A 26,860-nucleotide genomic window follows, 5' to 3' on the forward strand; every position below is an offset into this window, starting at 1 on the left:
CCCCAGACACAGCTGGGTGAGACACTCCAGTCAGAAGAGGAGACACTACTGTACACAGAGAGGGGTGGGGGTGGGGAACAAGCTGATACCCTGACTTCTCTCCAGACACAGCTGGGTGAGACACTCCAGTCAGGACTGGACACTACTGTACACAGAGAGGGGTGGGGTGGGGAACAAGCTGATACCCTGGCTTCTCCCCAGACACAGCTGGGTGAGACACTCCAGTCAGAAGAGGAGACACTACTGTACACAGAGAGGGGTGGGGGTGGGGAACAAGCTGATACCCCGGCTTCTCTCCAGACACAGCTGGGTGAGCTCCTGCAGTCAGGACAGGGGACACTACTGTACACAGAGAGGGGTGGGGGTGGGGAACAAGCTGATACCCCGGCTTCTCTCCAGACACAGCTGGGTGAGACACTCCAGTCAGGACAGGAGACACTACTGTACACAGAGAGGGGTGGGGGTGGGGAACAAGCTGATACCCCGGCTTCTCTCCAGACACAGCTGGGTGAGACACTCCAGTCAGAAGAGGAGACACTACTGTACACAGAGAGGGGTGGGGGTGGGGAACAAGCTGATACCCCGGCTTCTCTCCAGACACAGCTGGGTGAGCTCCCCTGTCCTGACTGCAGGAGCTCTCGAGACGGATCAGGCCAGGGGCTACTCCGAGAGGCCCGGCCCCACCAGGACACGGACAGCAGGCGCACACAAAACCGACACCAGGAGGCGCGGAGCTGCGATTGGACTGATCTTTATTGGGGTACAGGCCAGCGGTGACAGAGCCCCGCGGGGCAGCTCCTCTATCCCCCCCCCGGGGGGAGCTGTGCTCAGTGGTGGCGGGGGGTCTCGTACCCGGTGGGCAGTGGGTTGGTGTGGGTGTTGTGGAACAGGGAGTGGTTCCCATCACCCCAGGGGAAGGGCTGAGAGGGGGGAGAGAGAGAGAGAGAGAGAGAGAGATTAATACAGACACAGTCAAGATCCAGTCCATCTGTGCACAAAGGGAGGCAGGAGAGGGAAACAGGGGCCCCTTGAGGACGAGACTGGACCCCTGGGGTCTCTGCCCTTGAGACCCCAGGCTGGCCTGTGAGCCAGTGGTCAGTCTCCTGCCCTTGCCTACCCTGGTGCGGATGGGGTCAGTGTGGGGGTACAGGGGTACAGTACTTTGGTGCAGATGCGAAGGTGGGGGTGGGGTCAGTGTGGGGGTACAGTACCTTGGTGCGTATGCGAAGATGGGGGTACGGTACGAACGCAGGAGGCTCATGGGAGTGATGCTGCATCTTCAGCCAAGCGTTGAGCATACAGACCCCAACACCAGGGAGAGCAACCAGGAAGGTCAGAGTGCGCCAGGTCCGCCCTGCAAAACAACAGTCACTAACACTGCACTGAGAGAGAGAGGGGTTAATACACACACACTGACTGGACACTCCAGTACATGAACACTGCACTGAGAGAGAGAGGGGTTAATACACACACACTGACTGGACACTCCAGTACATTAACACTGCACTGAGAGAGAGGGGTTAATACAGACACACTGACTGGACACTCCAGTACATTAACACTGCACTGAGAGAGAGAGGGGTTAATACAGTCACACTGACTGGACACTCCAGTACATTAACACTGCACTGAGAGAGAGAGGGGTTAATACACACACTGACTGGACACTCCAGTACATTAACACTGCACTGAGAGAGAGAGGGGTTAATACAGTCACACTGACTGGACACTCCAGTACATTAACACTGCACTGAGAGAGAGAGGGGTTCATACAGACACACTGACTGGACACTCCAGTACATTAACACTGCACTGAGAGAGAGGGGTTAATACACACACACTGACTGGACACTCCAGTACATTAACACTGCACTGAGAGAGAGAGGGGTTAATACACACACTGACTGGACACTCCAGTACATTAACACTGCACTGAGAGAGAGAGGGGTTCATACAGACACACTGACTGGACACTCCAGTACATTAACACTGCACTGAGAGAGAGAGGGGTTAATACACACACACACTGACTGGACACTCCAGTACATTAACACTGCACTGAGAGAGAGGGGTTAATACAGACACACTGACTGGACACTCCAGTACATTAACACTGCACTGAGAGAGAGAGGGGTTAATACAGACACACTGACTGGACACTCCAGTACATTAACACTGCACTGAGAGAGAGAGGGGTTAATACACACACACACTGACTGGACACTCCAGTACATTAACACTGCACTGAGAGAGAGGGGTTAATACAGACACACTGACTGGACACTCCAGTACATTAACACTGCACTGAGAGAGAGAGGGGTTAATACAGACACACTGACTGGACACTCCAGTACATTAACACTGCACTGAGAGAGAGAGGGGGGTTCATACAGACACACTGACTGGACACTCCAGTACATTAACACTGCACTGAGAGAGAGAGGGGGGTTCATACAGACACACTGACTGGACACTCCAGTACATTAACACTGCACTGAGAGAGAGAGGGGTTAATACACACACACTGACTGGACACTCCAGTACATTAACACTGCACTGAGAGAGAGAGGGGTTAATACACACACACTGACGAGAGAGAGAGACACACCACAGCACACGGACGGGCGACTCTCAATAATTAACCAGAAGAAACAAACAGAAAGAGAGGCTCAGACAAGGGGACTGAACTGCAGCTCGACAAATCAAGCAGTGAATTTCAGGACGAACTCGATCAGGACGGCAGCGTGTTCAGCGCGAGAGAGTGAGAGCAACAGACACACACAGACTGACCTCCGCCCCCATGACCTGCGTGACCTCCAGCCGCGGTACTGAGGGCCCTGAGAGCCAGGGTCCCCCCGAAAAGAGTCATCTCTCAACGAAACAGGGTCCCCTGAAGGTGAGAGCTTGCTGTGTCCGTTTGTCCTCTGCGCTGTTCTGGACTGTTCCTGCTGAGCTCCTCCCTGCGGAGAGTCTGTCTGTCTGCCAAGAATCAGCCCGTTTAAATATAGACACGCACTGCAGAGGGAGAGCAGACACACCGAGGAACACAGGCTGGACCGGGCCAAACTGGGCCAGGACCAGCCTCAGAACACTGCAGGGACAGGACAACACAGACACACACCGGACTAGACCAGTACCCCACTCCTCCAGTACAGAAGAGCCAGTCCAGACACACTGGACTAGACCAGTACCCCACTCCTCCTGTACAGAAGAGCCAGTCCAGACACACACTGGACTAGACCAGTACCCCACTCCTCCAGTACAGAAGAGCCAGTCCAGACACACACTGGACTAGACCAGTACCCCACTCCTCCCGTACAGAAGAGCCAGTCCAGACACACACTGGACTAGACCAGTACCCCACTCCTCCAGTACAGAAGAGCCAGTCCAGACACACACTGGACTAGACCAGTACCCCACTCCTCCAGTACAGAAGAGCCAGTCCAGACACACACTGAACTAGACCAGTACCCCACTCCTCCAGTACAGAAGAGCCAGTCCAGACACACACTGGACTAGACCAGTACCCCACTCCTCCAGTACAGAAGAGCCAGTCCAGACACACACTGGACTAGACCAGTACCCCACTCCTCCAGTACAGAAGAGCCAGTCCAGACACACACTGGACTAGACCAGTACCCCACTCCTCCCGTACAGAAGAGCCAGTCCAGACACACTGGACTAGACCAGTACCCCACTCCTCCCGTACAGAAGAGCCAGTCCAGACACACTGGACTAGACCAGTACCCCACTCCTCCAGTACAGAAGAGCCAGTCCAGACACACACTGGACTAGACCAGTACCCCACTCCTCCAGTCCAGAAGAGCCAGTCCAGACACACACTGGACTAGACCAGTACCCCACTCCTCCCGTACAGAAGAGCCAGTCCAGACACACACTGGACTAGACCAGTACCCCACTCCTCCAGTACAGAAGAGCCAGTCCAGACACACACTGGACTAGACCAGTACCCCACTCCTCCAGTACAGAAGAGCCAGTCCAGACACACACTGGACTGGACCAGTACCCCACTCCTCCAGTACAGAAGAGCCAGTCCAGACACACACTGGACTAGACCAGTACCCCACTCCTCCTGTACAGAAGAGCCAGTCCAGACACACTGGACTAGACCAGTACCCCACTCCTCCAGTACAGAAGAGCCAGTCCAGACACACACTGGACTAGACCAGTACCCCACTCCTCCAGTACAGAAGAGCCAGTCCAGACACACACTGGAGTAGACCAGTACCCCACTCCTCCTGTACAGAAGAGCCAGTCCAGACACACTGGACTAGACCAGTACCCCACTCCTCCAGTACAGAAGAGCCAGTCCAGACACACACTGGAGTAGACCAGTACCCCACTCCTCCAGTACAGAAGAGCCAGTCCAGACACACACTGGAGTAGACCAGTACCCCACTCCTCCAGTACAGAAGAGCCAGTCCAGACACACACTGGACTAGACCAGTACCCCACTCCTCCAGTACAGAAGAGCCAGTCCAGACACACACTGGAGTAGACCAGTACCCCACTCCTCCAGTACAGAAGAGCCAGTCCAGACACACACTGGACTGGACCAGTACCCCCTGACCGCCCGCGCGAAGATTAACCCTTTCCGTCCACACGCCAGGAGCGCTGGTGCGGTTTTACCGCTTATCGACCCGTCCAGACCAATCGCGCTTCGGGCCCGCTCGGGAGGGGCTCACTCACAGGGGGCCAGCCGCGAGGGCGCAGGAAGTGGAAGCCGTGTCACGCGGAGACACCTGCAGAAGCTCGGCTGTAACCCCTCGATTTCTCTGTCGCACACCTGTCTCACTCACACAGCGGAGAGACGGCGGTGTTGCTCCGCCCCCCGGGGGCGGGGTTTATATCAGCACGCCCGGCGATGCCACGCCCTTCGGCGGGGGGAGGGGCGGGGCTTTAAAAGGGGCCGCCGGTGCGCGCGCGTTACGTGTGCTGTGGTCTGCAGCAGAGCTCGAGACGTGTTGCAATTCGTGCGACGGAAGACCGATCGATACAGAGAGACCGCGACAGCACGGGAACCCCAAGCGCACGGACCAAGATGAACCCCGCAGCGGAGCCGGTGAGTCCGGAACAGTCTCTCTCAGTGCTGTGTGTCTCTTTTGACCCCTCTCTCTCTCAGTGCAGTGTTAATGTACTGGAGTGTCCAGTCAGTGTGTTTGTATTAACCCCTCTCTCTCTCTCAGTGCAGTGTTAATGTACTGGAGTGTCCAGTCAGTGTGTGTGTATGAACCCCTCTCTCTCTCAGTGCAGTGTTGATGTACTGGAGTGTCCAGTCAGTGTGTCTGTATTAACCCCTCTCTCTCAGTGCAGTGTTAATGTACTGGAGTGTCCAGTCAGTGTGTCTGTATTAACCCCTCTCTCTCAGTGCAGTGTTAATGTACTGGAGTGTCCAGTCAGTGTGTCTGTATTAACCCCTCTCTCTCTCAGTGCAGTGTTGATGTACTGGAGTGTCCAGTCAGTGTGTCTGTATTAACCCCTCTCTCTCTCAGTGCAGTGTTCATGTACTGGAGTGTCCAGTCAGTGTGTGTGTATTAACCCCTCTCTCTCTCAGTGCAGTGTTCATGTACTGGAGTGTCCAGTCAGTGTGTCTGTATTAACCCCTCTCTCTCTCTAGGACCCTGATCCCCCAGTGACTCAGTCTGTGTGGTCAGGCAGTGGTCAGAGGCCAGAGGACGACAGTCTTCCTCTGTTACAGGAGATGGCTGAAGAGGACGAAGACATTGACCTTTACAATGAGGAGACGTTTGGTCTGGGTGGGTGAGAACTCGTCTTTCCCTCTGACTCCTCTGATCTCTGGTCCCTGTTTTCTCTCTGTTCAGTTCAAGATGCAGTATTGGTATATCTGAGTGGCTGATGAATCAGTGTTGCCATAGCAAATAAATATACAATTAAGATTAAATGAAAAGATAAATCTACAGGTATTTACAACAAAGAGGCATCATCAAATATTTATATTTGCTGTGAACATATGAAGCATAATTGGGAGACAGGCTCACTGTTCCTCAGGCAGGGACAGGAGATCACACCTGTATTATTATTATTGAGAGACAGGCTCACTGTTCCTCAGGCTGGGACAGGAGATCACACACTGTATTATTATTATTATTATTGAGAGACAGGCTCACAGTCTGTTCCTCAGGCTGACAGGAGATCACACACTGTATTATTATTATTGAGAGACAGGCTCACTGTCTGTTCCTCAGGCTGGGACAGGAGATCACACACTGTATTATTATTATTGAGAGACGGGCTCACTGTCTGTTCCTCAGGCTGGGACAGGAGATCACACACTGTATTATTATTATTGAGAGACAGGCTCACTGTCTGTTCCTCAGGCTGGGACAGGAGATCACACACTGTATTATTATTATTGAGAGACAGGCTCACTGTCTGTTCCTCAGGCTGGGACAGGAGATCACACACTGTATTATTATTATTGAGAGACGGGCTCACTGTCTGTTCCTCAGGCTGGGACAGGAGATCACACACTGTATTATTATTATTGAGAGACGGGCTCACTGTTCCTCAGGCAGGGACAGGAGATCACACCTGTATTATTATTATTGAGAGACAGGCTCACTGTTCCTCAGGCTGGGACAGGAGATCACACACTGTATTATTATTATTGAGAGACGGGCTCACTGTCTGTTCCTCAGGCTGGGACAGGAGATCACACCTGTATTATTATTATTGAGAGACAGGCTCACTGTCTGTTCCTCAGGCTGGGACAGGAGATCACACCTGTATTATTATTATTGAGAGACGGGCTCACTGTCTGTTCCTCAGGCTGGGACAGGAGATCACACACTGTATTATTATTATTGAGAGACGGGCTCACTGTCTGTTCCTCAGGCTGGGACAGGAGATCACACACTGTATTATTATTATTGAGAGACAGGCTCACTGTCTGTTCCTCAGGCTGGGACAGGAGATCACACACTGTATTATTATTATTGAGAGACGGGCTCACTGTCTGTTCCTCAGGCTGGGACAGGAGATCACACACTGTATTATTATTATTGAGAGACGGGCTCACTGTCTGTTCCTCAGGCAGGGACAGGAGATCACACACTGTATTATTATTATTGAGAGACGGGCTCACTGTCTGTTCCTCAGGCTGGGACAGGAGATCACACACTGTATTATTATTATTGAGAGACGGGCTCACTGTCTGTTCCTCAGGCTGGGACAGGAGATCACACACTGTATTATTATTATTGAGAGACGGGCTCACTGTCTGTTCCTCAGGCTGGGACAGGAGATCACACACTGTATTATTATTATTGAGAGACGGGCTCACTGTCTGTTCCTCAGGCTGGGACAGGAGATCACACACTGTATTATTATTATTATTGAGAGACAGGCTCACTGTCTGTTCCTCAGGCTGGGACAGGAGATCACACACTGTATTATTATTATTGAGAGACGGGCTCACTGTCTGTTCCTCAGGCTGGGACAGGAGGTCACACGCTGTATTATTGTTATTATAGAGTTCTGTTCACACAGATGCCCCAATAGTTGTTGGGATCGTGTCTCACGCCCAGTGTCTCTCTCTGACCCCCGGCACCTCCCCCTTCTCTCTCTCAGATCTGGAGTCGGGGTCTGACGAGGGGGACCCCACGGACCTCCTGCTCTTCTGTGGACACCCGGAGCCCCTGCCCGCCAGCGCCCCTGCGTTCAGCGAGGTGACTCCGAGAGTCCAGCCTGCGTCGCGGCCGGGGGGGCGCAGGCCGGTGTTTGATGACCCCGCGGTGGTCCGCACGGTGGAGGGGCGCCCCAGTCTGCAGGTCGGGGGGGGGGCCGTGGGGGGCGGGGTCACGCGGGGGGTCCCTCGGGGTCTCTGACTCCCCCTTCTCTCTCCAGAGTCTGGACAGCGCCATCGTCGACAGCAGCGTCAGCTCAGCCTGGGGGAGTCTGGACCCCGACTCGGTGAGTGACCCCTGCCCGCCGGCGTCTGGGGGGGCACTGCGCTAGGGCTGGGGGTGTCTGGGGGTTCAGGGTCACTGCTCTCTCTCTGTCTCCCCGTCTCCAGCCAGACACCCCTCTCTGGCTGCTGTCCCCCCAAGAGACTCCCCACTCATCCCAGAGCTCCATCCTGCAGGTGAGCACCCCCTTTTTCTGTGGGTGTGTGGATCACCCCTTTTATCCGTGTCCTTCTCTGTGTGCCCCCTGTCCCAGTCTCTGTGTGTGGTTGTGGGGGTGACCCCTCTGTGTGTGGGGCTGGGGGTGACCCCTCTCCCTGTCTCTGTGTGTGGTTGTGGGGTTACCCCTCTCTCCTTGTTGTTGTTGGGGTGACCCCTCTCTCCTTGTCTCTGTGTGTGGTTGTGGGGGTGACCCCTCTCTCCTTGTCTCTGTGTGTGGTTCTGGGGGTGACCCCTCTGTGTGTGGTTCTGGGGGTGACCCCTCTGCCTGTCTCTCAGGACAAGGCCATCATCAGAGTGATTGACAGGCCCAGCCCTGCCAGGATCCCGCCCACAACACTGGACTTCCTGTCTCCAGCGCCACGGTGCTTTACAGCGGGGTCCCCCTCCGTGAAGAGGGGTCCCCCCAGCCGGGGGTCCCCCCAGTCGTATGGGCCACGCTACCTGTCCCAGGTGAGGTGTGGGGTAGCCCTGGGTCGAGGTGGGGGTGTGTGGGTGTGTGTGTGTGTTTGGGGTAGCCCTGGGTCGAGGTGGGGGTGTGTGTTTTGGGGAGCCTGGGGTTGAGGCAGGGGAGGGGGGTGTGAGTTTGGGGGAGCCCAGGGTTGGTGTGATACACATCTTGACCACTAGGTGGCAATGTCGATCAACAGTGAGCGCCTGACTGAGAGATACTCTGGGGGTGATGTATGATGCTCTCCTGCCTCAGGCTCTGGGGGTCCCCAGGCTGGGTGTGTGAAGCTCTGGGCATGCTGTGTGTGATTCTGGGGTTCCCCAGGCTGGGTGGCTGTGTGTGATTCTGGGGTTCCCCAGGCTGGGTGGCTGTGTGAAGCTATGGGGGTGCTGTGTGTGATTCTGGGGTTCCCCAGGCTGGGTGGCTGTGTGAAGCTATGGGGGTGCTGTGTGTGATTCTGGGGTTCCCCAGGCTGGGTGTGTGAAACTCTAGGGGTGCTGGGTATGAATCTGGGGTTCCCCAGGCTGGGTGGCTGTGTCACTCTGGGGCTGCTGGGTGTGAATCTGGGGTTCCCCAGGGTGGGTGGTTGTGTCTGACGCTGGGGGGTGCTGTGTGAATGTCTGGGGGTGCTGGGTGTGAATCTGGGGTTCCCCAGGCTGGGTGCTGTGTGTGACTCTGGGGGTGCTGGGTGTGAATCTGGGGTTCCCCAGGCTGGGTGCTGTGTGTGACTCTGGGGGTGCTGGGTGTGAATCTGGGGTTCCCCAGGCTGGGTGCTGTGTGTGACTCTGGGGGTGCTGGGTGTGAATCTGGGGTTCCCCAGGCTGGGTGCTGTGTGTGACTCTGGGGGTGCTGGGTGTGAATCTGGGGTTCCCCAGGGTGGGTGGCTGTGTGTGACTCTGGGGGTGCTGTGTGTGACTCTGGGGGTGCTGGGTGTGAATCTGGGGTTCCCCAGGCTGGGTGCTGTGTGTGACTCTGGGGGTGCTGGGTGTGAATCTGGGGTTCCCCAGGCTGGGTGCTGTGTGTGACTCTGGGGGTGCTGGGTGTGAATCTGGGGTTCCCCAGGCTGGGTGCTGTGTGTGACTCTGGGGGTGCTGGGTGTGAATCTGGGGTTCCCCAGGCTGGGTGCTGTGTGTGACTCTGGGGGTGCTGGGTGTGAATCTGGGGTTCCCCAGGCTGGGTGCTGTGTGTGACTCTGGGGGTGCTGGGTGTGAATCTGGGGTTCCCCAGGCTGGGTGCTGTGTGTGACTCTGGGGGTGCTGGGTGTGAATCTGGGGTTCCCCAGGCTGGGTGCTGTGTGTGACTCTGGGGGTGCTGGGTGTGAATCTGGGGTTCCCCAGGGTGGGTGGCTGTGTGTGACTCTGGGGGTGCTGGGTGTGACTCTGGGGGTGCTGGGTGTGAATCTGGGGTTCCCCAGGCTGGGTGCTGTGTGTGACTCTGGGGGTGCTGGGTGTGAATCTGGGGTTCCCCAGGCTGGGTGCTGTGTGTGACTCTGGGGGTGCTGGGTGTGAATCTGGGGTTCCCCAGGCTGGGTGCTGTGTGTGACTCTGGGGGTGCTGGGTGTGAATCTGGGGTTCCCCAGGCTGGGTGCTGTGTGTGACTCTGGGGGTGCTGGGTGTGAATCTGGGGTTCCCCAGGGTGGGTGGCTGTGTGTGACTCTGGGGGTGCTGGGTGTGACTCTGGGGGTGCTGGGTGTGAATCTGGGGTTCCCCAGGCTGGGTGCTGTGTGTGACTCTGGGGGTGCTGGGTGTGAATCTGGGGTTCCCCAGGCTGGGTGCTGTGTGTGACTCTGGGGGTGCTGGGTGTGAATCTGGGGTTCCCCAGGCTGGGTGCTGTGTGTGACTCTGGGGGTGCTGGGTGTGAATCTGGGGTTCCCCAGGCTGGGTGCTGTGTGTGACTCTGGGGGTGCTGGGTGTGAATCTGGGGTTCCCCAGGCTGGGTGCTGTGTGTGACTCTGGGGGTGCTGGGTGTGAATCTGGGGTTCCCCAGGGTGGGTGGCTGTGTGTGACTCTGGGGGTGCTGGGTGTGAATCTGGGGTTCCCCAGGCTGGGTGCTGTGTGTGACTCTGGGGGTGCTGGGTGTGAATCTGGGGTTCCCCAGGCTGGGTGCTGTGTGTGACTCTGGGGGTGCTGGGTGTGAATCTGGGGTTCCCCAGGCTGGGTGCTGTGTGTGACTCTGGGGGTGCTGGGTGTGAATCTGGGGTTCCCCAGGCTGGGTGCTGTGTGTGACTCTGGGGGTGCTGGGTGTGAATCTGGGGTTCCCCAGGCTGGGTGCTGTGTGTGAATCTGGGGGTGCTGGGTGTGAGGTCACCTCTCCTTGTGCTGCAGTCGTCGGGGTTCCTTTCCCCCTCCTCCCCCAACCTGCGGACACCCCCGCGACCTTTCACCCCCAAGATGATGCAGCTGCGATTCGGGGCGCTGTCCCCCGCGCCGGGCCCCGCGGCCTTCTTCAGCCCCCCCCGCACCCCTTCACAGCGGCTCAGGTACGTGCCTGCTGCCCGGCTGCTGACCGCACCTTCGCCACAGGGGGCGCCACAGGCCTCACGCCTGCCCTCTCCACAGGGTCCCAGGACATGTGACCCAGCTGCACCCCCAACACCGGAGGATCCTCAACCAGCGCCAGAGAGTCCAGAGGTCAGTACTGACCCCCCTCTCAGTGTGTGTGTGTGAACCCCTCTCTCTCTCTCAGTGCAGTGTTAATGTACTGGAGTGTCCAGTCAGTGTGTCTGTATTAACCCCTCTCTCTCTCAGTGCAGTGTTAATGTACTGGAGTGTCCAGTCAGTGTGTGTGTGAACCCCTCTCTCTCTCTCAGTGCAGTGTTAATGTACTGGAGTGTCCAGTCAGTGTGTCTGTATTAACCCCTCTCTCTCTCAGTGCAGTGTTAATGTACTGGAGTGTCCAGTCAGTGTGTCTGTATTAACCCCTCTCTCTCTCAGTGCAGTGTTAATGTACTGGAGTGTCCAGTCAGTGTGTGTGTGAACCCCTCTCTCTCTCTCAGTGCAGTGTTAATGTACTGGAGTGTCCAGTCAGTGTGTCTGTATTAACCCCTCTCTCTCTCAGTGCAGTGTTCATGTACTGGAGTGTCCAGTCAGTGTGTCTGTATTAACCCCTCTCTCTCTCAGTGCAGTGTTAATGTACTGGAGTGTCCAGTCAGTGTGTGTGTATTAACCCCTCTCTCTCAGTGCAGTGTTAATGTACTGGAGTGTCCAGTCAGTGTGTGTGTATTAACCCCTCTCTCTCTCAGTGCAGTGTTAATGTACTGGAGTGTCCAGTCAGTGTGTGTGTATGAACCCCTCTCTCTCTCAGTGCAGTGTTAATGTACTGGAGTGTCCAGTCAGTGTGTCTGTATTAACCCCTCTCTCTCTCAGTGCAGTGTTAATGTACTGGAGTGTCCAGTCAGTGTGTGTGTATTAACCCCTCTCTCTCAGTGCAGTGTTAATGTACTGGAGTGTCCAGTCAGTGTGTGTGTATTAACCCCTCTCTCTCTCTCAGTGCAGTGTTAATGTACTGGAGTGTCCAGTCAGTGTGTCTGTATGAACCCCTCTCTCTCTCTCAGTGCAGTGTTAATGTACTGGAGTGTCCAGTCAGTGTGTGTGTATTAACCCCTCTCTCTCTCTCAGTGCAGTGTTAATGTACTGGAGTGTCCAGTCAGTGTGTCTGTATGAACCCCTCTCTCTCTCTCAGTGCAGTGTTAATGTACTGGAGTGTCCAGTCAGTGTCTGTATGAACCCCTCTCTCTCTCAGTGCAGTGTTAATGTACTGGAGTGTCCAGTCAGTGTGTCTGTATGAACCCCTCTCTCTCTCAGTGCAGTGTTCATGTACTGGAGTGTCCAGTCAGTGTGTCTGTATGAACCCCCCTCTCTCTCTCAGTGCAGTGTTAATGTACTGGAGTGTCCAGGCAGTGTGTCTGTATTAACCCCTCTCTCTCTCAGTGCAGTGTTAATGTACTGGAGTGTCCAGTCAGTGTGTTTGTATTAACCCCTCTCTCTCAGTGCAGTGTTAATGTACTGGAGTGTCCAGTCAGTGTGTTTGTATTAACCCCTCTCTCTCAGTGCAGTGTTAATGTACTGGAGTGTCCAGTCAGTGTGTCTGTATTAACTCCTCTCTCTCTCAGTGCAGTGTTAATGTACTGGAGTGTCCAGTCAGTGTGTCTGTATGAACCCCTCTCTCTCTCAGTGCAGTGTTAATGTACTGGAGTGTCCAGTCAGTGTGTCTGTATTAACCCCTCTCTCTCTCAGTGCAGTATTAATGTACTGGAGTGTCCAGTCAGTGTGTCTGTATGAACCCCTCTCTCTCTCTCAGTGCAGTGTTAATGTACTGGAGTGTCCAGTCAGTGTGTCTGTATTAACCCCTCTCTCTCTCAGTGCAGTGTTAATGTACTGGAGTGTCCAGTCAGTGTGTCTGTATTAACCCCTCTCTCTCTCAGTGCAGTGTTCATGTACTGGAGTGTCCAGTCAGTGTGTCTGTATGAACCCCTCTCTCTCTCTCAGTGCAGTGTTAATGTACTGGAGTGTCCAGTCAGTGTGTCTGTATTAACCCCTCTCTCTCTCAGTGCAGTGTTAATGTACTGGAGTGTCCAGTCAGTGTGTCTGTATTAACCCCTCTCTCTCTCAGTGCAGTGTTAATGTACTGGAGTGTCCAGTCAGTGTGTCTGTATTAACCCCTCTCTCTCAGTGCAGTGTTAATGTACTGGAGTGTCCAGTCAGTGTGTCTGTATTAACCCCTCTCTCTCTCAGTGCAGTGTTAATGTACTGGAGTGTCCAGTCAGTGTGTCTGTATTAACCCCTCTCTCTCAGTGCAGTGTTAATGTACTGGAGTGTCCAGTCAGTGTGTCTGTATTAACCCCTCTCTCTCTCAGTGCAGTGTTAATGTACTGGAGTGTCCAGTCAGTGTGTCTGTATTAACCCCTCTCTCTCTCAGTGCAGTGTTCATGTACTGGAGTGTCCAGTCAGTGTGTCTGTATGAACCCCTCTCTCTCTCAGTGCAGTGTTCATGTACTGGAGTGTCCACTCAGTGTGTCTGTATGAACCCCCCTCTCTCTCAGTGCAGTGTTAATGTACTGGAGTGTCCAGTCAGTGTGTGTGTATTAACCCCTCTCTCTCTCAGTGCAGTGTTCATGTACTGGAGTGTCCAGTCAGTGTGTCTGTATGAACCCCTCTCTCTCTCAGTGCAGTGTTAATGTACTGGAGTGTCCAGTCAGTGTGTGTGTATTAACCCCTCTCTCTCTCAGTGCAGTGTTCATGTACTGGAGTGTCCAGTCAGTGTGTCTGTATGAACCCCTCTCTCTCAGTGCAGTGTTAATGTACTGGAGTGTCCAGTCAGTGTGTCTGTATTAACCCCTCTCTCTCTCTCTCTCAGTGCAGTGTTAATGTACTGGAGTGTCCAGTCAGTGTGTCTGTATGAACCCCTCTCTCTCTCAGTGCAGTGTTAATGTACTGGAGTGTCCAGTCAGTGTGTCTGTATTAACCCCCCTCTCTCTCTCAGTGCAGTGTTAATGTACTGGAGTGTCCAGTCAGTGTGTCTGTATGAACCCCTCTCTCTCTCAGTGCAGTGTTAATGTACTGGAGTGTCCAGTCAGTGTGTCTGTATGAACCCCTCTCTCTCTCAGTGCAGTGTTAATGTACTGGAGTGTCCAGTCAGTGTGTCTGTATGAACCCCTCTCTCTCAGTGCAGTGTTAATGTACTGGAGTGTCCAGTCAGTGTGTCTGTATTAACCCCTCTCTCTCTCAGTGCAGTGTTAATGTACTGGAGTGTCCAGTCAGTGTGTCTGTATGAACCCCTCTCTCTCTCAGTGCAGTGTTAATGTACTGGAGTGTCCAGTCAGTGTGTGTGTATTAACCCCTCTCTCTCTCAGTGCAGTGTTCATGTACTGGAGTGTCCAGTCAGTGTGTCTGTATGAACCCCTCTCTCTCTCAGTGCAGTGTTAATGTACTGGAGTGTCCAGTCAGTGTGTCTGTATTAACCCCTCTCTCTCAGTGCAGTGTTAATGTACTGGAGTGTCCAGTCAGTGTGTCTGTATTAACCCCTCTCTCTCAGTGCAGTGTTAATGTACTGGAGTGTCCAGTCAGTGTGTCTGTATTAACCCCTCTCTCTCAGTGCAGTGTTAATGTACTGGAGTGTCCAGTCAGTGTGTCTGTATTAACCCCTCTCTCTCTCTCTCTCAGTGCAGTGTTAATGTACTGGAGTGTCCAGTCAGTGTGTCTGTATGAACCCCTCTCTCTCTCAGTGCAGTGTTAATGTACTGGAGTGTCCAGTCAGTGTGTCTGTATTAACCCCCCTCTCTCTCTCAGTGCAGTGTTAATGTACTGGAGTGTCCAGTCAGTGTGTCTGTATGAACCCCTCTCTCTCTCAGTGCAGTGTTAATGTACTGGAGTGTCCAGTCAGTGTGTCTGTATGAACCCCTCTCTCTCTCAGTGCAGTGTTAATGTACTGGAGTGTCCAGTCAGTGTGTCTGTATGAACCCCTCTCTCTCAGTGCAGTGTTAATGTACTGGAGTGTCCAGTCAGTGTGTCTGTATTAACCCCTCTCTCTCTCAGTGCAGTGTTAATGTACTGGAGTGTCCAGTCAGTGTGTCTGTATGAACCCCTCTCTCTCTCAGTGCAGTGTTAATGTACTGGAGTGTCCAGTCAGTGTGTGTGTATTAACCCCTCTCTCTCTCAGTGCAGTGTTCATGTACTGGAGTGTCCAGTCAGTGTGTCTGTATGAACCCCTCTCTCTCTCAGTGCAGTGTTAATGTACTGGAGTGTCCAGTCAGTGTGTCTGTATTAACCCCTCTCTCTCAGTGCAGTGTTAATGTACTGGAGTGTCCAGTCAGTGTGTCTGTATTAACCCCTCTCTCTCAGTGCAGTGTTAATGTACTGGAGTGTCCAGTCAGTGTGTCTGTATTAACCCCTCTCTCTCAGTGCAGTGTTAATGTACTGGAGTGTCCAGTCAGTGTGTGTGTATTAACCCCTCTCTCTCTCTCAGTGCAGTGTTAATGTACTGGAGTGTCCAGTCAGTGTGTGTGTATTAACCCCTCTCTCTCTCAGTGCAGTGTTAATGTACTGGAGTGTCCAGTCAGTGTGTCTGTATGAACCCCTCTCTCTCTCAGTGCAGTGTTAATGTACTGGAGTGTCCAGTCAGTGTGTCTGTATTAACCCCTCTCTCTCTCAGTGCAGTGTTAATGTACTGGAGTGTCCAGTCAGTGTGTCTGTATGAACCCCTCTCTCTCTCAGTGCAGTGTTAATGTACTGGAGTGTCCAGTCAGTGTGTCTGTATTAACCCCTCTCTCTCTCTCTCTCAGTGCAGTGTTAATGTACTGGAGTGTCCAGTCAGTGTGTCTGTATGAACCCCTCTCTCTCTCAGTGCAGTGTTAATGTACTGGAGTGTCCAGTCAGTGTGTCTGTATTAACCCCCCTCTCTCTCTCAGTGCAGTGTTAATGTACTGGAGTGTCCAGTCAGTGTGTCTGTATGAACCCCTCTCTCTCTCAGTGCAGTGTTAATGTACTGGAGTGTCCAGTCAGTGTGTCTGTATGAACCCCTCTCTCTCTCAGTGCAGTGTTAATGTACTGGAGTGTCCAGTCAGTGTGTCTGTATGAACCCCTCTCTCTCTCAGTGCAGTGTTAATGTACTGGAGTGTCCAGTCAGTGTGTCTGTATGAACCCCTCTCTCTCAGTGCAGTGTTAATGTACTGGAGTGTCCAGTCAGTGTGTCTGTATTAACCCCTCTCTCTCTCAGTGCAGTGTTAATGTACTGGAGTGTCCAGTCAGTGTGTCTGTATTAACCCCTCTCTCTCTCAGTGCAGTGTTAATGTACTGGAGTGTCCAGTCAGTGTGTCTGTATTAACCCCTCTCTCTCTCAGTGCAGTGTTCATGTACTGGAGTGTCCAGTCAGTGTGTCTGTATTAACCCCTCTCTCTCTCAGTGCAGTGTTCATGTACTGGAGTGTCCAGTCAGTGTGTGTGTATTAACCCCTCTCTCTCTCAGTGCAGTGTTAATGTACTGCAGTGTCCAGTCAGTGTGTGTGTATTAACCCCTCTCTCTCTCCGGTAGAAGGTGCTCAGACTCCAGGTGGGATCCTTACTCCCACATCATGTCGGAGAAGGAGAAACAGTGGGTGATCCGACTGCAGATGATCCAGCTGCAGAGTGAGAACCCACACCTGGATGATTATTACTATCAGGTACTGCAGCTGGGCAGGGGGATAGGAGTCTCTGTGCTCTGGGGGACAGGAGTGAGGAAGGGGGACGGGAGTCTGGGGGACTCTGCTCTCAAGGGGACGGGAGTCTCGGCGTGCTGCGCTCTGGGGGACTCTGCTTTCAAGGGGACGGGAGTCTCGGCGTGCTGTGCTCTGGGGGACGGGAGTCTGGGGGACTCTGCTTTCAAGGGGACGGGAGTCTTGGCGTGCTGCGCTCTGGGGGACGGGAGTCTGGGGGACTCTGCTTTCAAGGGGACGGGAGTCTTGGCGTGCTGCGCTCTGGGGGACGGGAGTCTGGGGGACTCTGCTTTCAAGGGGACGGGAGTCTCGGCGTGCTGCGCTCTGAAGGACGGGAGTGAGGAAGGGGGACGGGAGTCTTTGCTCTCGGGGTACGGGAGACTCAATGCTGCGCTCTGGGTGATAGGAGTATTACCAGCGCCTGGAGAGGAAACTGGCCGAGGAGGAGATGCTGGGTGACAGGAGCAAGAGGGAGCCTCCCAAGCTGACCACACCGTACGTGACCAAGACTGACACCTACCAGCCCGGTGAGTGTGTGTCTGTGTGTGTCTGTGTGTGTCTGTGTGTGTCTGTGTGTGTCTGTGTGTGTCTGTGTGTGTCTGTGTGTGTCTGTGTGTGTCTGTGTGTGTCTGTGTGTGTCTGTGTGACCTGACCACACCGTATGTGACCACGACTGACACCTACCGGCCTGGTGAGTGTGTGTCTGTGTGATAGGGCTCTCTCTCTCTCTCTTTCTCAATTCAATTCAAGGTGCTTTATTAGCATGACCGATGGGTACAATCAGTGTTGCCAAAGCAAATAAAAATAATAAAATTAACATGGAACAAGACAAAAAATAGAAGTAAAATAAAATCTACAGACATTTACAACAGAGACATATTATAAAATATTGACATATACTGTAGGCGGCTGGAGCATTATTGGGAGACAGACTCACTGTTCCTCAGGCTGGGACAGGAGATCACATACTGGGCTGCCAGATCAACTGAGTTCCCTCCTCCCTCTCCCAGTAGGATTGGGACCTGTTGTGGTTTTGGCAGGTGTGGGAACTCTGGGATTAGATTTCTGAATTTTGGGAAGAATGTTTCTCTAATCCCAGAGTATCTGTCACAGTGCAGTAGGAAGTGCACCTCTGTCTCTATTTCTCCCCGCTGGCAGTGGGAGCACAGCCTGTCCTCTCTGGACAGCCAGGTCTGCCTGTGTCCAGTGTGTGTGTCCAGGCTGTGGTCACTGAGCCTGTCCTCTCTGGACAGCCAGGTCTGCCTGTGTCCAGTGTGTGTGCCCAGGCTGTGGTCACTGAGCCTGTCCTCTCTGGGCAGCCAGGTCTGCCTGTGTCCAGTGTGTGTGTCCAGGCTGTGATCACTGAGCCTGTCCTCTCTGGACAGCCAGGTCTGCCTGTGTCCATTGTGTGTGTGTCCAGGCTGTGGTCACTGAGCCTGTCCTCTCTGGGCAGCAAGGTCTGCCTGTGTCCAGTGTGTGTGTCCAGGCTGTGGTCACTGAGCCTGTACTTCGTCAGGGTCGGTTTCTGTTTGTTGTTTCTTATTTTGGTCAAATATTCAGCTAGTGTGTATTGTCTGTTTAGGGTTCTGTAGCATTCCAGTTGATGTTGTTTGTGTGTGTGTCCCAGTGTGTGAGATATTGCTGTTTGATCTGTGCTGTGATGTGGTTGAGTCTGGGTTGTGGTGCTCTAGCAGTGCTGTCCTGAGGCTGGTTAGTGTCGGTGTGGCTCAGGTCAGTGAGCCTCAGGACCAGCTGGCTCAGGGGGCTCTGTTTTGGGCTCAGCTCTTGGCTCAGCAGGGCTTTGTGGTGGTAGGAATTTTGGTCGCTGTTTTTTAGGTGTAGCCAATACTTTAATACTCTCTTCTGTATGTTTATCAATAGTGGGTACTGGCCTAATTCGGCCCTGCACCCGTTGTTAGGAGTTTTTCTCTGCACACGGAGGATGTTTCTACAGATCTCCATGTGCAGAGTTTCTGTGGGGTGTTTGTCCCATTGGGTGTAATCCTGGTCTGTGAGGGGACCCCACACTTCACTGCCGTATAGGGCAATGGGTTGGATTACACTTTCAAATATTTGGAGCCAGATTCTTGTTGGTGGGTTGATGTTGAAGAGCCTCCTTCTTATTGCGTAGTAAGCCCTGAGTGCCTTCTCCCTCAGTGCCTTCACTGCCAGGTCAAAACTCCCTGAAGAGCTGATGGTGAGACCGAGATATGTGTAGCTGGATGTGTGCTCCAATGTGTTGTTGTTCAGTGTGAATTTGTACCTGTTTCCCTGAGGTCTGGCTTTCTTCTGGAAAACCATAACTCTGGTCTTGTCCAGATTGACTGTCAGTGCCCAGGTCTGACAGTACTGCTCCAGCAGTGCCAGGTTCTGCTGCAGCCCCTGTTCTGTGGGCGACAGCAGGACCAGGTCATCTGCGTAGAGCAGGAACTTGATTTCTGTGTCGTGTAGTGTAAGACCAGGAGCTGCAGACTGCTCCAACATTCCTGCTAATTTGTTGATTATAGATATTGAACAGTGTTGGGCTCAGGCTGCAGCCCTGTCTCTGTGTCTCTGACAGTGGGATGGGTCTCTCTCTCTCTCTCTCTCAATGTGCTCTCTCTCAGTCGTGCACATTGAGGGCTCTCTGGGTCAGGTCGCTGTCTCCACCTGCTTCTCTCCCCGACGAGCGATCGACGCCGTCCACGCACACACCTCGGAGGAGGTGAGCTCGCCTGTGTGTGTCTAGACTGGGGGGGTCCTGTGCGTATCTGGAGTGACCTCTCGTCCCCCTGCAGGAGCAGAAGGACACTCGTCAACAGCGCCTCTCTGTCCTGCACTCCATCGAGCAGGTGGGTCTGCAGCTCTGGGCGGTTCAGGGGTCTCTGGGGGTCTCTGCTCCTGACTGTGTGGATCCTCAGATGTACATGATGCTGTTGGGGGGAGAGGAAGGGGTCTCGGGGGGGTCTCTGTGGGGTTCAGGGGTCTCTGGGGGTCTCTGCTCCTGACTGTGTGGATCCTCAGATGTACATGATGCTGCTGGAGGTAGAGGAGGGGGAGAGGAAGGGGTCTCTGTGGGGTTCAGGGGTCTCTGGGGGTCTCTGCTCCTGACTGTGTGGATCCTCAGATGTACATGATGCTGCTGGAGGTAGAGGAGGGGGAGAGGAAGGGGTCTCTGTGGGGTTCAGGGGTCTCTGGGGGTCTCTGCTCCTGACTGTGTGGATCCTCAGATGTACATGATGCTGCTGGAGGTAGAGGAGGGGGAGAGGAAGGCGGCTCTCTTCTCCGAGGAGGAGAGACAGAGGCTGAGGGACAAGAGGACACTCCGGGTCCAGAAGATCTGTGGGAGGCTGCAGCGCCCCCTGTCGGTGTGAGTGTGGTACTGCGCCGCTGCCTGCCCGCGAGCCCGGACCCGCTGCCAGCGGCTGACGGGCTCGCTCCGGTCCTGTCCTGTCCACAGGGAGTCCCGGGACGAGTTCCTGCCCTACCTGCTCGTCGCCAAGGGCAAGCGACTGGTGGCCAGACTCCTCCCCTTCCTGTCCCATGAGTCTGCGCTGCAGATACTGACCGCCGTGACCACACACCTTCCTGTGTTGATGGCCCGCGACACCCCTGGAGTGGATGAGGTGCAGTGTCCAGTCAGTGTGTCTGTATTAACCCCTCTCTCTCTCTGTGCAGTGTTAATGTACTGGAGTGTCCAGTCAGTGTGTGTGTATTAACCCCTCTCTCTCTCAGTGCAGTGTTCATGTACTGGAGTGTCCAGTCAGTGTGTCTGTATGAACCCCTCTCTCTCTCTCAGTGCAGTGTTCCTGTACTGGAGTGTCCAGTCAGTGTGTCTGTATTAACCCCTCTCTCTCTCAGTGCAGTGTTAATGTACTGGAGTGTCCAGTCAGTGTGTCTGTATTAACCCCTCTCTCTCAGTGCAGTGTTCATGTACTGGAGTGTCCAGTCAGTGTGTGTGTGTATTAACCCCTCTCTCTCAGTGCAGTGTTCATGTACTGGAGTGTCCAGTCAGTGTGTCTGTATTAACCCCTCTCTCAATCAGTGCAGTGTTAATGTACTGGAGTGTCCAGTCAGTGTGTCTGTATTAACCCCTCTCTCTCAGTGCAGTGTTAATGTACTGGAGTGTCCAGTCAGTGTGTCTGTATGAACCCCCCTCTCTCTCAGTGCAGTGTTAATGTACTGGAGTGTCCAGTCAGTGTGTCTGTATTAACCCCTCTCTCTCTCAGTCTCTCCCTGTGCTGTACCCAGCTCTGTGTGTTGTGATTGGGGGGCTGACCTTCACTCAGCTGATTGGTGTCCTGAAGAGTTTCACTGCTGCACTTCCAGACTGCAAAGACACGCGTCTGTCTCTGGCCTGTCAGAACAAGGTCAGCATGTGGCTCTGCTTGCCTGCGTGAGTCCCTGCTGTGTCTCTTGTGACCAACCCCTCTCTCCTTCTCTCTCAGTTTGGGATATCATTGCTTTATGCTCTGCTGTCTCAGGGGGAGAGACTCCTCTCCTCCAACACCCCCATGGAGCCCAGCATTGGAGACTTCGAGATCTGGTTAGTGTACAATACAGACAAAGTGACCACTTCATCTCTGGTGTGTGTGTGTGTGTGTGTGTGTGTGTGTGTGTGTGTGTGTGTGTGTGTGTGTGTGTGTGTGTGTGTGTGTGTGTGTGTGTGTGTGTGTGTGTGTGTGTGTGTGTGTGTGTGTGTGTGTGTGTGTGTGTGTGTGTGTGTGTGTGTGTCTCTCTCTCTCAGTGCAGTGTTGATGGACTCTAGTGTGTTAATCTCTCTCAGGACAGACACAGTGTTCCAGGTAGCTCACCAGCTGTCTCAGTGCTCCCTGGTTGAGCCCTTGCTGCTGCCCTCTAACCTGCTGTCGCTGTTCTGTCGCTACCTGGACAAGAACACTGTGCACCAGCTGGAGGACAGCATGGAGTGAGTATCTGTCCTGCACCCTCCTCTCTGCCTTCTCTCTCTCTCAATTCAATTCAAGCTGCTTTATTAGCATGACCGATGGGTACAATCAGTGTTGCCTCTCGCTCAGGGACAGGAGATCACACAAATTATTATTATTACTATTGAGAGACAGGCTCACTGTCTGTTCCTCAGGCTGGGACAGGAGATCACACACTGTATTATTATTATTGAGAAACGGGCTCACTGTCTGTTCCTCAGGCTGGGACAGGAGATCACACACTGTATTATTATTATTGAGAGACAGGCTCACTGTCTGTTCCTCAGGCTGGGACAGGAGATCACACACTGTATTATTATTATTGAGAGACGGGCTCACTGTCTGTTCCTCAGGCTGTGACAGGAGATCACACACTGTATTATTATTATTGAGAGACAGGCTCACTGTCTGCTCCTCAGGCTGGGACATATATTTAATATGTTAAAGTGTCCAATTACTTTTGGGCCTCAGAGATGGGGCACTACGTATAAAAAGGGTTGTGAGTCCTATATGTTTTACCCAATACAGACCTAAATAACCTCAAATGAAAGCTGACATTCTGCACTTGAACCTCAGTCGTTGTTTCATTTCAAATCCAGTGTGCTGGTGTTTGTCTTCCAGCGTGTGAATCCTCTCTCTCTCTCTGCAGGAGATCCACTGCTGTTGGCTGCCCAGCTGTTCCTTCTTAACGCCTGCCCATCGGAGCGCTGTGTGTGTGTGTGTATTGGCTCCTCTCCCTGAGCTTGAGCAGCAGTCGCAGACTGGCCAGCAGGTGGCGCTGTCCCTCTGCAGCATAGCTCTGTGACTGTTCGTGGGTGTCGACTTGAGTCCTTCCAGGGGTCAAGGGTCAAGTCGACACCTGGAGCACTTCCTCTGTGATCTGATGTCTCCCCAGCAGGGCCAGAGCTCCTGTCTGACCTCATGACCCCCCCCCAAATGCAGGTCGAAGAAGGAAGAGTTCCCTTTCTGTCTCTGTGTGGGACAGTAATAGAGATCAGTGCTGTAAGAGAGCTGTGTCTCTGTGTGGGACAGTAATAGAGATCAGTGTTGTAAGAGAGCTGTCTCTGTGTGACAGTAATAGAGATCAGTGCTGTAAGAGAGCTGTCTCTCTGTGTGGGACAGTAATAGAGATCAGTGCTGTAAGAGAGCTGTCTCTGTGTGACAGTAATAGAGATCAGTGCTGTAAGAGAGCTGTCTCTCTGTGTGGGACAGTAATAGAGATCAGTGCTGTAAGAGAGCTGTCTCTGTGTGACAGTAATAGAGATCAGTGCTGTAAGAGAGCTGTGTCTCTGTGGGACAGTAATAGAGATCAGTGATGTAAAAGAGCTGTCTCTCTGTGTGGGACAGTAATAGAGATCAGTGCTGTAAGAGAGCTGTGTCTCTGTGTGGGACAGTAATAGAGATCAGTGCTGGATTTTATAGGCACTGCTGAATAGATCTGCTCAGTCTTGGGGAGAGGATATTGAAAGGAGTGTGTATGTGTGTATATATATATATAAAACTATAAGGTTTGTATAGTAAAACAAGTGTAAAATCTGATTTCTAATAGTGCAATTATGTTTTTCCTTCTTGAAAATTTTCCCTTTGGACACGATGGTTCGGTTCTGAACAGGCCGGAGTTACTGTGGACTCCTGGAGGTTTTGGGGTTCCTGGGCTGTTTTGGGGGGGACAGCCCAGCGCTGTGGACGGCGTCCGTTTTCTCAAGTTCATTTTCTTTTAATTTATACGACCCTAAACTCCTCTGGCTTTATTTTTTTTTTATTTTTCAGATTTTTGTACACCGAAACAAACGCTAACATTTAGTGCACTGGCTTTGTACAGCACCTGCACAGAAACAAATAAAGTGATTTCTTTCTGAACTGCACACCAGCGGGTCGTCTGGGGTCGTGATTGTGTCTGTCCCCTCGCTCTCACAGGGCTGGGGGCGCGAGTGTCTGTCCCCTCGCTCTCACAGGGCTGGGGTCGTGATTGTGTCTGTCCCCTCGCTCTCACAGGGCTGGGGTCGTGATTGTGTCTGTCCCCTCGCTCTCACGGGGCTGGGGGCGTGAGTGTCTGTCCCCTCGCTCTCACGGGGCTGGGGGCGTGAGTGTCTGTCCCCTCGCTCTCACGGGGCTGGGGGCGTGTCTGTCTGTCCCCTCGCTCTCACGGGGCTGGGGGCGTGTCTGTCTGTCCCCTCGCTCTCACGGGGCTGGGGGCGTGAGTGTCTGTCCCCTCGCTCTCACAGGGCTGGGGTCGTGATTGTGTCTGTCCCCTCGCTCTCACGGGGCTGGGGGCGCGAGTGTCTGTCCCCTCGCTCTCACGGGGCTGGGGGCGCGAGTGTCTGTCCCCTCGCTCTCACGGGGCTGGGGGTGTGAGTGTCTGTCCCCTCGCTCTCACGGGGCTGGGGGTGTGAGTGTCTGTCCCCTCGCTCTCACGCGGGGCTGGGGGCGTGAGTGTCTGTCCCCTCGCTCTCACGGGGCTGGGGGCGTGAGTGTCTGTCCCCTCGCTCTCACGGGGCTGGGGGCGTGAGTGTCTGTCCCCTCGCTCTCACGCGGGGCTGGGGGCGCGAGTGTCTGTCCCCTCGCTCTCACGGGGCTGGGGGCGTGAGTGTCTGTCCCCTCGCTCTCACGCGGGGCTGGGGGCGCGAGTGTCTGTCCCCTCGCTCTCACGGGGCTGGGGGCGCGAGTGTCTGTCCCCTCGCTCTCAAGGGGCTGGGGGCGTGAGTGTCTGTCCCCTCGCTCTCACAGGGCTGGGGGCGTGTCTGTCCCCTCGCTCTCACGGGGCTGGGGGCGTGAGTGTCTGTCCCCTCGCTCTCATGGGGCTGGGGGCGTGAGTGTCTGTCCCCTCGCTCTCATGGGGCTGGGGGCGTGAGTGTCTGTCCCCTCGCTCTCACGCGGGGCTGGGGGCGTGAGTGTCTGTCCCCTCGCTCTCACGGGGCTGGGGGCGTGAGTGTCTGTCCCCTCGCTCTCACGCGGGTCTGGGGGCGTGTCTGTCCCCTCGCTCTCTCGCCAACTGGGTTTGTGTGGAATAAGCAGCCCCCGACGGCGCACTCATACTCGAGCGGACACCGCTCTCACGGGGCTGGGGGCGTGAGTGTCTGTCCCCTCGCTCTCACGCGGGGCTGGGGGCGTGAGTGTCTGTCCCCTCGCTCTCACGGGGCTGGGGGCGTGTCTGTCTGTCCCCTCGCTCTCACGGGGCTGGGGGCGCGAGTGTCTGTCCCCTCGCTCTCACGGGGCTGGGGGCGCGAGTGTCTGTCCCCTCGCTCTCACGCGGGGCTGGGGGCGTGAGTGTCTGTCCCCTCGCTCTCACGGGGCTGGGGGCGTGAGTGTCTGTCCCCTCGCTCTCACGCGGGTCTGGGGGCGTGTCTGTCCCCTCGCTCTCTCGCCAACTGGGTTTGTGTGGAATAAGCAGCCCCCGACGGCGCACTCATACTCGAGCGGACACCGCTCTCACGGGGCTGGGGGCGTGAGTGTCTGTCCCCTCGCTCTCACGCGGGTCTGGGGGCGTGTCTGTCCCCTCGCTCTCACGGGGCTGGGGGCGTGAGTGTCTGTCCCCTCGCTCTCACGCGGGTCTGGGGGCGTGTCTGTCCCCTCGCTCTCTCGCCAACTGGGTTTGTGTGGAATAAGCAGCCCCCGACGGCGCACTCATACTCGAGCGGACACCGAGCTCCCGTGTGCAGGAGTGCGGGCTGCAGACACAAGCGGCCCTTTGTGTTTAAACACAGGGACTCCAGCGGACAGGGGCGGGCGAAGGGGCACTGCTGGGAACACAGGAAAGCACGGAAATGTGTGCTGGGAACGCTGGCAGCCCTGTGAGCTCAGGGAAGCGTGATAGATAACAGACAACCAGTTCAGGACTGTTCTAGGTCAATTTGAGAAAAATACGCCGCGCGTCTCTGTGTTTCGCTCCCGCGCGCCTGAAGTAAAAACTTCTTTTAGCTGCTGAGACGGACTCCTGCGATGGAAATGCAGCTGGCGGATTGCTGAAGCAGGTGAGCCCCACACTGCGCGTGAAGGGCTTGGTTTACCGCCGTGTGTGTGTGTGGAAAAAGCTGCTGAACGGCTCGACCCGCTGCCCCTCCGGAAGACGCGCTCACTCAGAAGCAGGGGCAGGGCGGATGATGTCAAGTGTGCAGTGGAGTGCTGCCCAGAGCACGTCACCACGAGCAGATGCTCCTCGCTGCGCTGAGCCGAGTCTGCGGAGGCCGTTGATGTGGCCCGTTTGCTCGTTCACGTTCGGTGCGAGTTGGAGGGCACGTCCCACGAGCGCTTTCTGTTCCGTCGGGCGCTTCAGGAGCGCGCGGATCTCAGCTGCTGGAGGGACGGGTCGCAGTGAAGGACACCCACGGGAGTTCGTACCGACGCTGCCAGAGCCGTGACGAGCCGAGTCGGCGGTGTAGCTGCACGGATTGGAGAGGTTGCTCCAGAAATGAGCAGCGCGGTCCGCCGTGAGGCCTGGGCCTGAGAACCTGTCGGCCTGGCGTGAGCAGTGACCTCACATCTGCTTTGCTCGACTGAACAGGCTCACCCCTCTCACTGAGGTGGTGCTTTTTTATTGTTTATTTTTAATCATCATTCTGTAAAGCGCTTTGAGAAGCCCCCTTTAAAGGCACTATATCAAATACAGTTTATGATGATATTTATTATATGTGTGTGTAAGTGTGCGCACACACACGCTCACGTCGGTCACTGAGAATTTCTGGGGTTCCTATGAGATGATGACTTGTAGGTGGTACCTGGATGCTTTGGGTTGAGCAGGGGTGGTACTTGGTCCAAACACTTTGAGAACCACTGGTCTATTTACACACGACTGGCCAACTGCATCATCAAGTCTGCTGATGACATCACAGTCTGCTGATGACATCACAGTCATCGGTCGTATCAGCAACCCTGATGGAACCGCCTACAGGAGGGGTGCCACAGCAACAACCTCGCACTTAACACACTTAACAACAACACTTAACCTCACACTTGACATCGGCGAATCAGAAGAGACTATCGAGAACGTGGGGCACACCCATCATCGTTCAGGGGGCTCCAGTCAGCCTTGTTAGCACCTCAGATCGCTGGCGGGCCGAGCTGGTCAGGGCTCCCTGAAGCTGGCGAAGTGGGCGATGAGCAGGACGGCGCTCACCAGTTCTCACCAGTTC

The 26,860-nt window shown here is 54.5% G+C and overlaps 2 protein-coding genes across 5 annotated transcripts; one reads left to right on the plus strand and one right to left on the minus strand.

Moving 5' to 3' along the window:
- Nucleotides 1–735: 735 nt before the first annotated feature.
- On the minus strand, nucleotides 736–4,827 carry cox6a2 (cytochrome c oxidase subunit 6A2). Its single transcript, XM_088637318.1, has 4 exons — nucleotides 4,711–4,827; nucleotides 2,791–2,979; nucleotides 1,212–1,354; nucleotides 736–920 (listed from the first exon to the last, which is right to left on the minus strand). Exons 2-4 carry the CDS (start codon nucleotides 2,867–2,869, stop codon nucleotides 828–830), a joined length of 315 nt encoding a protein of 104 aa, XP_088493444.1. The 5' UTR covers nucleotides 2,870–2,979; nucleotides 4,711–4,827; the 3' UTR covers nucleotides 736–827.
- Nucleotides 4,828–4,881: 54 nt separating this feature from the next.
- Nucleotides 4,882–23,596, plus strand: patl2 (PAT1 homolog 2). Of its 4 annotated transcripts, XR_015939710.1 has the most exons (19): nucleotides 4,882–5,083; nucleotides 5,639–5,777; nucleotides 7,612–7,811; nucleotides 7,888–7,953; nucleotides 8,057–8,125; nucleotides 8,445–8,618; nucleotides 10,941–11,095; nucleotides 11,175–11,246; nucleotides 16,644–16,773; nucleotides 17,213–17,333; nucleotides 19,413–19,510; nucleotides 19,584–19,637; nucleotides 20,016–20,155; nucleotides 20,246–20,411; nucleotides 21,015–21,155; nucleotides 21,234–21,331; nucleotides 21,572–21,712; nucleotides 22,381–22,791; nucleotides 22,970–23,596. XR_015939710.1 is itself a non-coding variant. In XM_088637280.1 (18 exons), the coding sequence occupies exons 1-18, from the start codon at nucleotides 5,063–5,065 to the stop codon at nucleotides 22,418–22,420; spliced, it is 2,025 nt and encodes a 674-aa protein (XP_088493406.1). In that variant the 5' UTR covers nucleotides 4,882–5,062; the 3' UTR covers nucleotides 22,421–22,886. The 4 variants fall into 4 exon arrangements, 3 of the variants coding, with proteins under 3 accessions (XP_088493406.1, XP_088493407.1, XP_088493408.1); XM_088637280.1 differs by lacking the exon at nucleotides 22,970–23,596 and having other exon boundaries at nucleotides 22,381–22,886; XM_088637281.1 differs by lacking the exon at nucleotides 22,970–23,596 and having other exon boundaries at nucleotides 7,612–7,709; nucleotides 22,381–22,886.
- Nucleotides 23,597–26,860: the final 3,264 nt, after the last annotated feature.

Source organism: Lepisosteus platostomus, chromosome 6 (assembly GCF_059453375.1).
Source record: "Lepisosteus platostomus isolate fLepPlt1 chromosome 6, fLepPlt1.hap1, whole genome shotgun sequence".
NCBI lineage: Eukaryota > Metazoa > Chordata > Actinopteri > Semionotiformes > Lepisosteidae > Lepisosteus > Lepisosteus platostomus.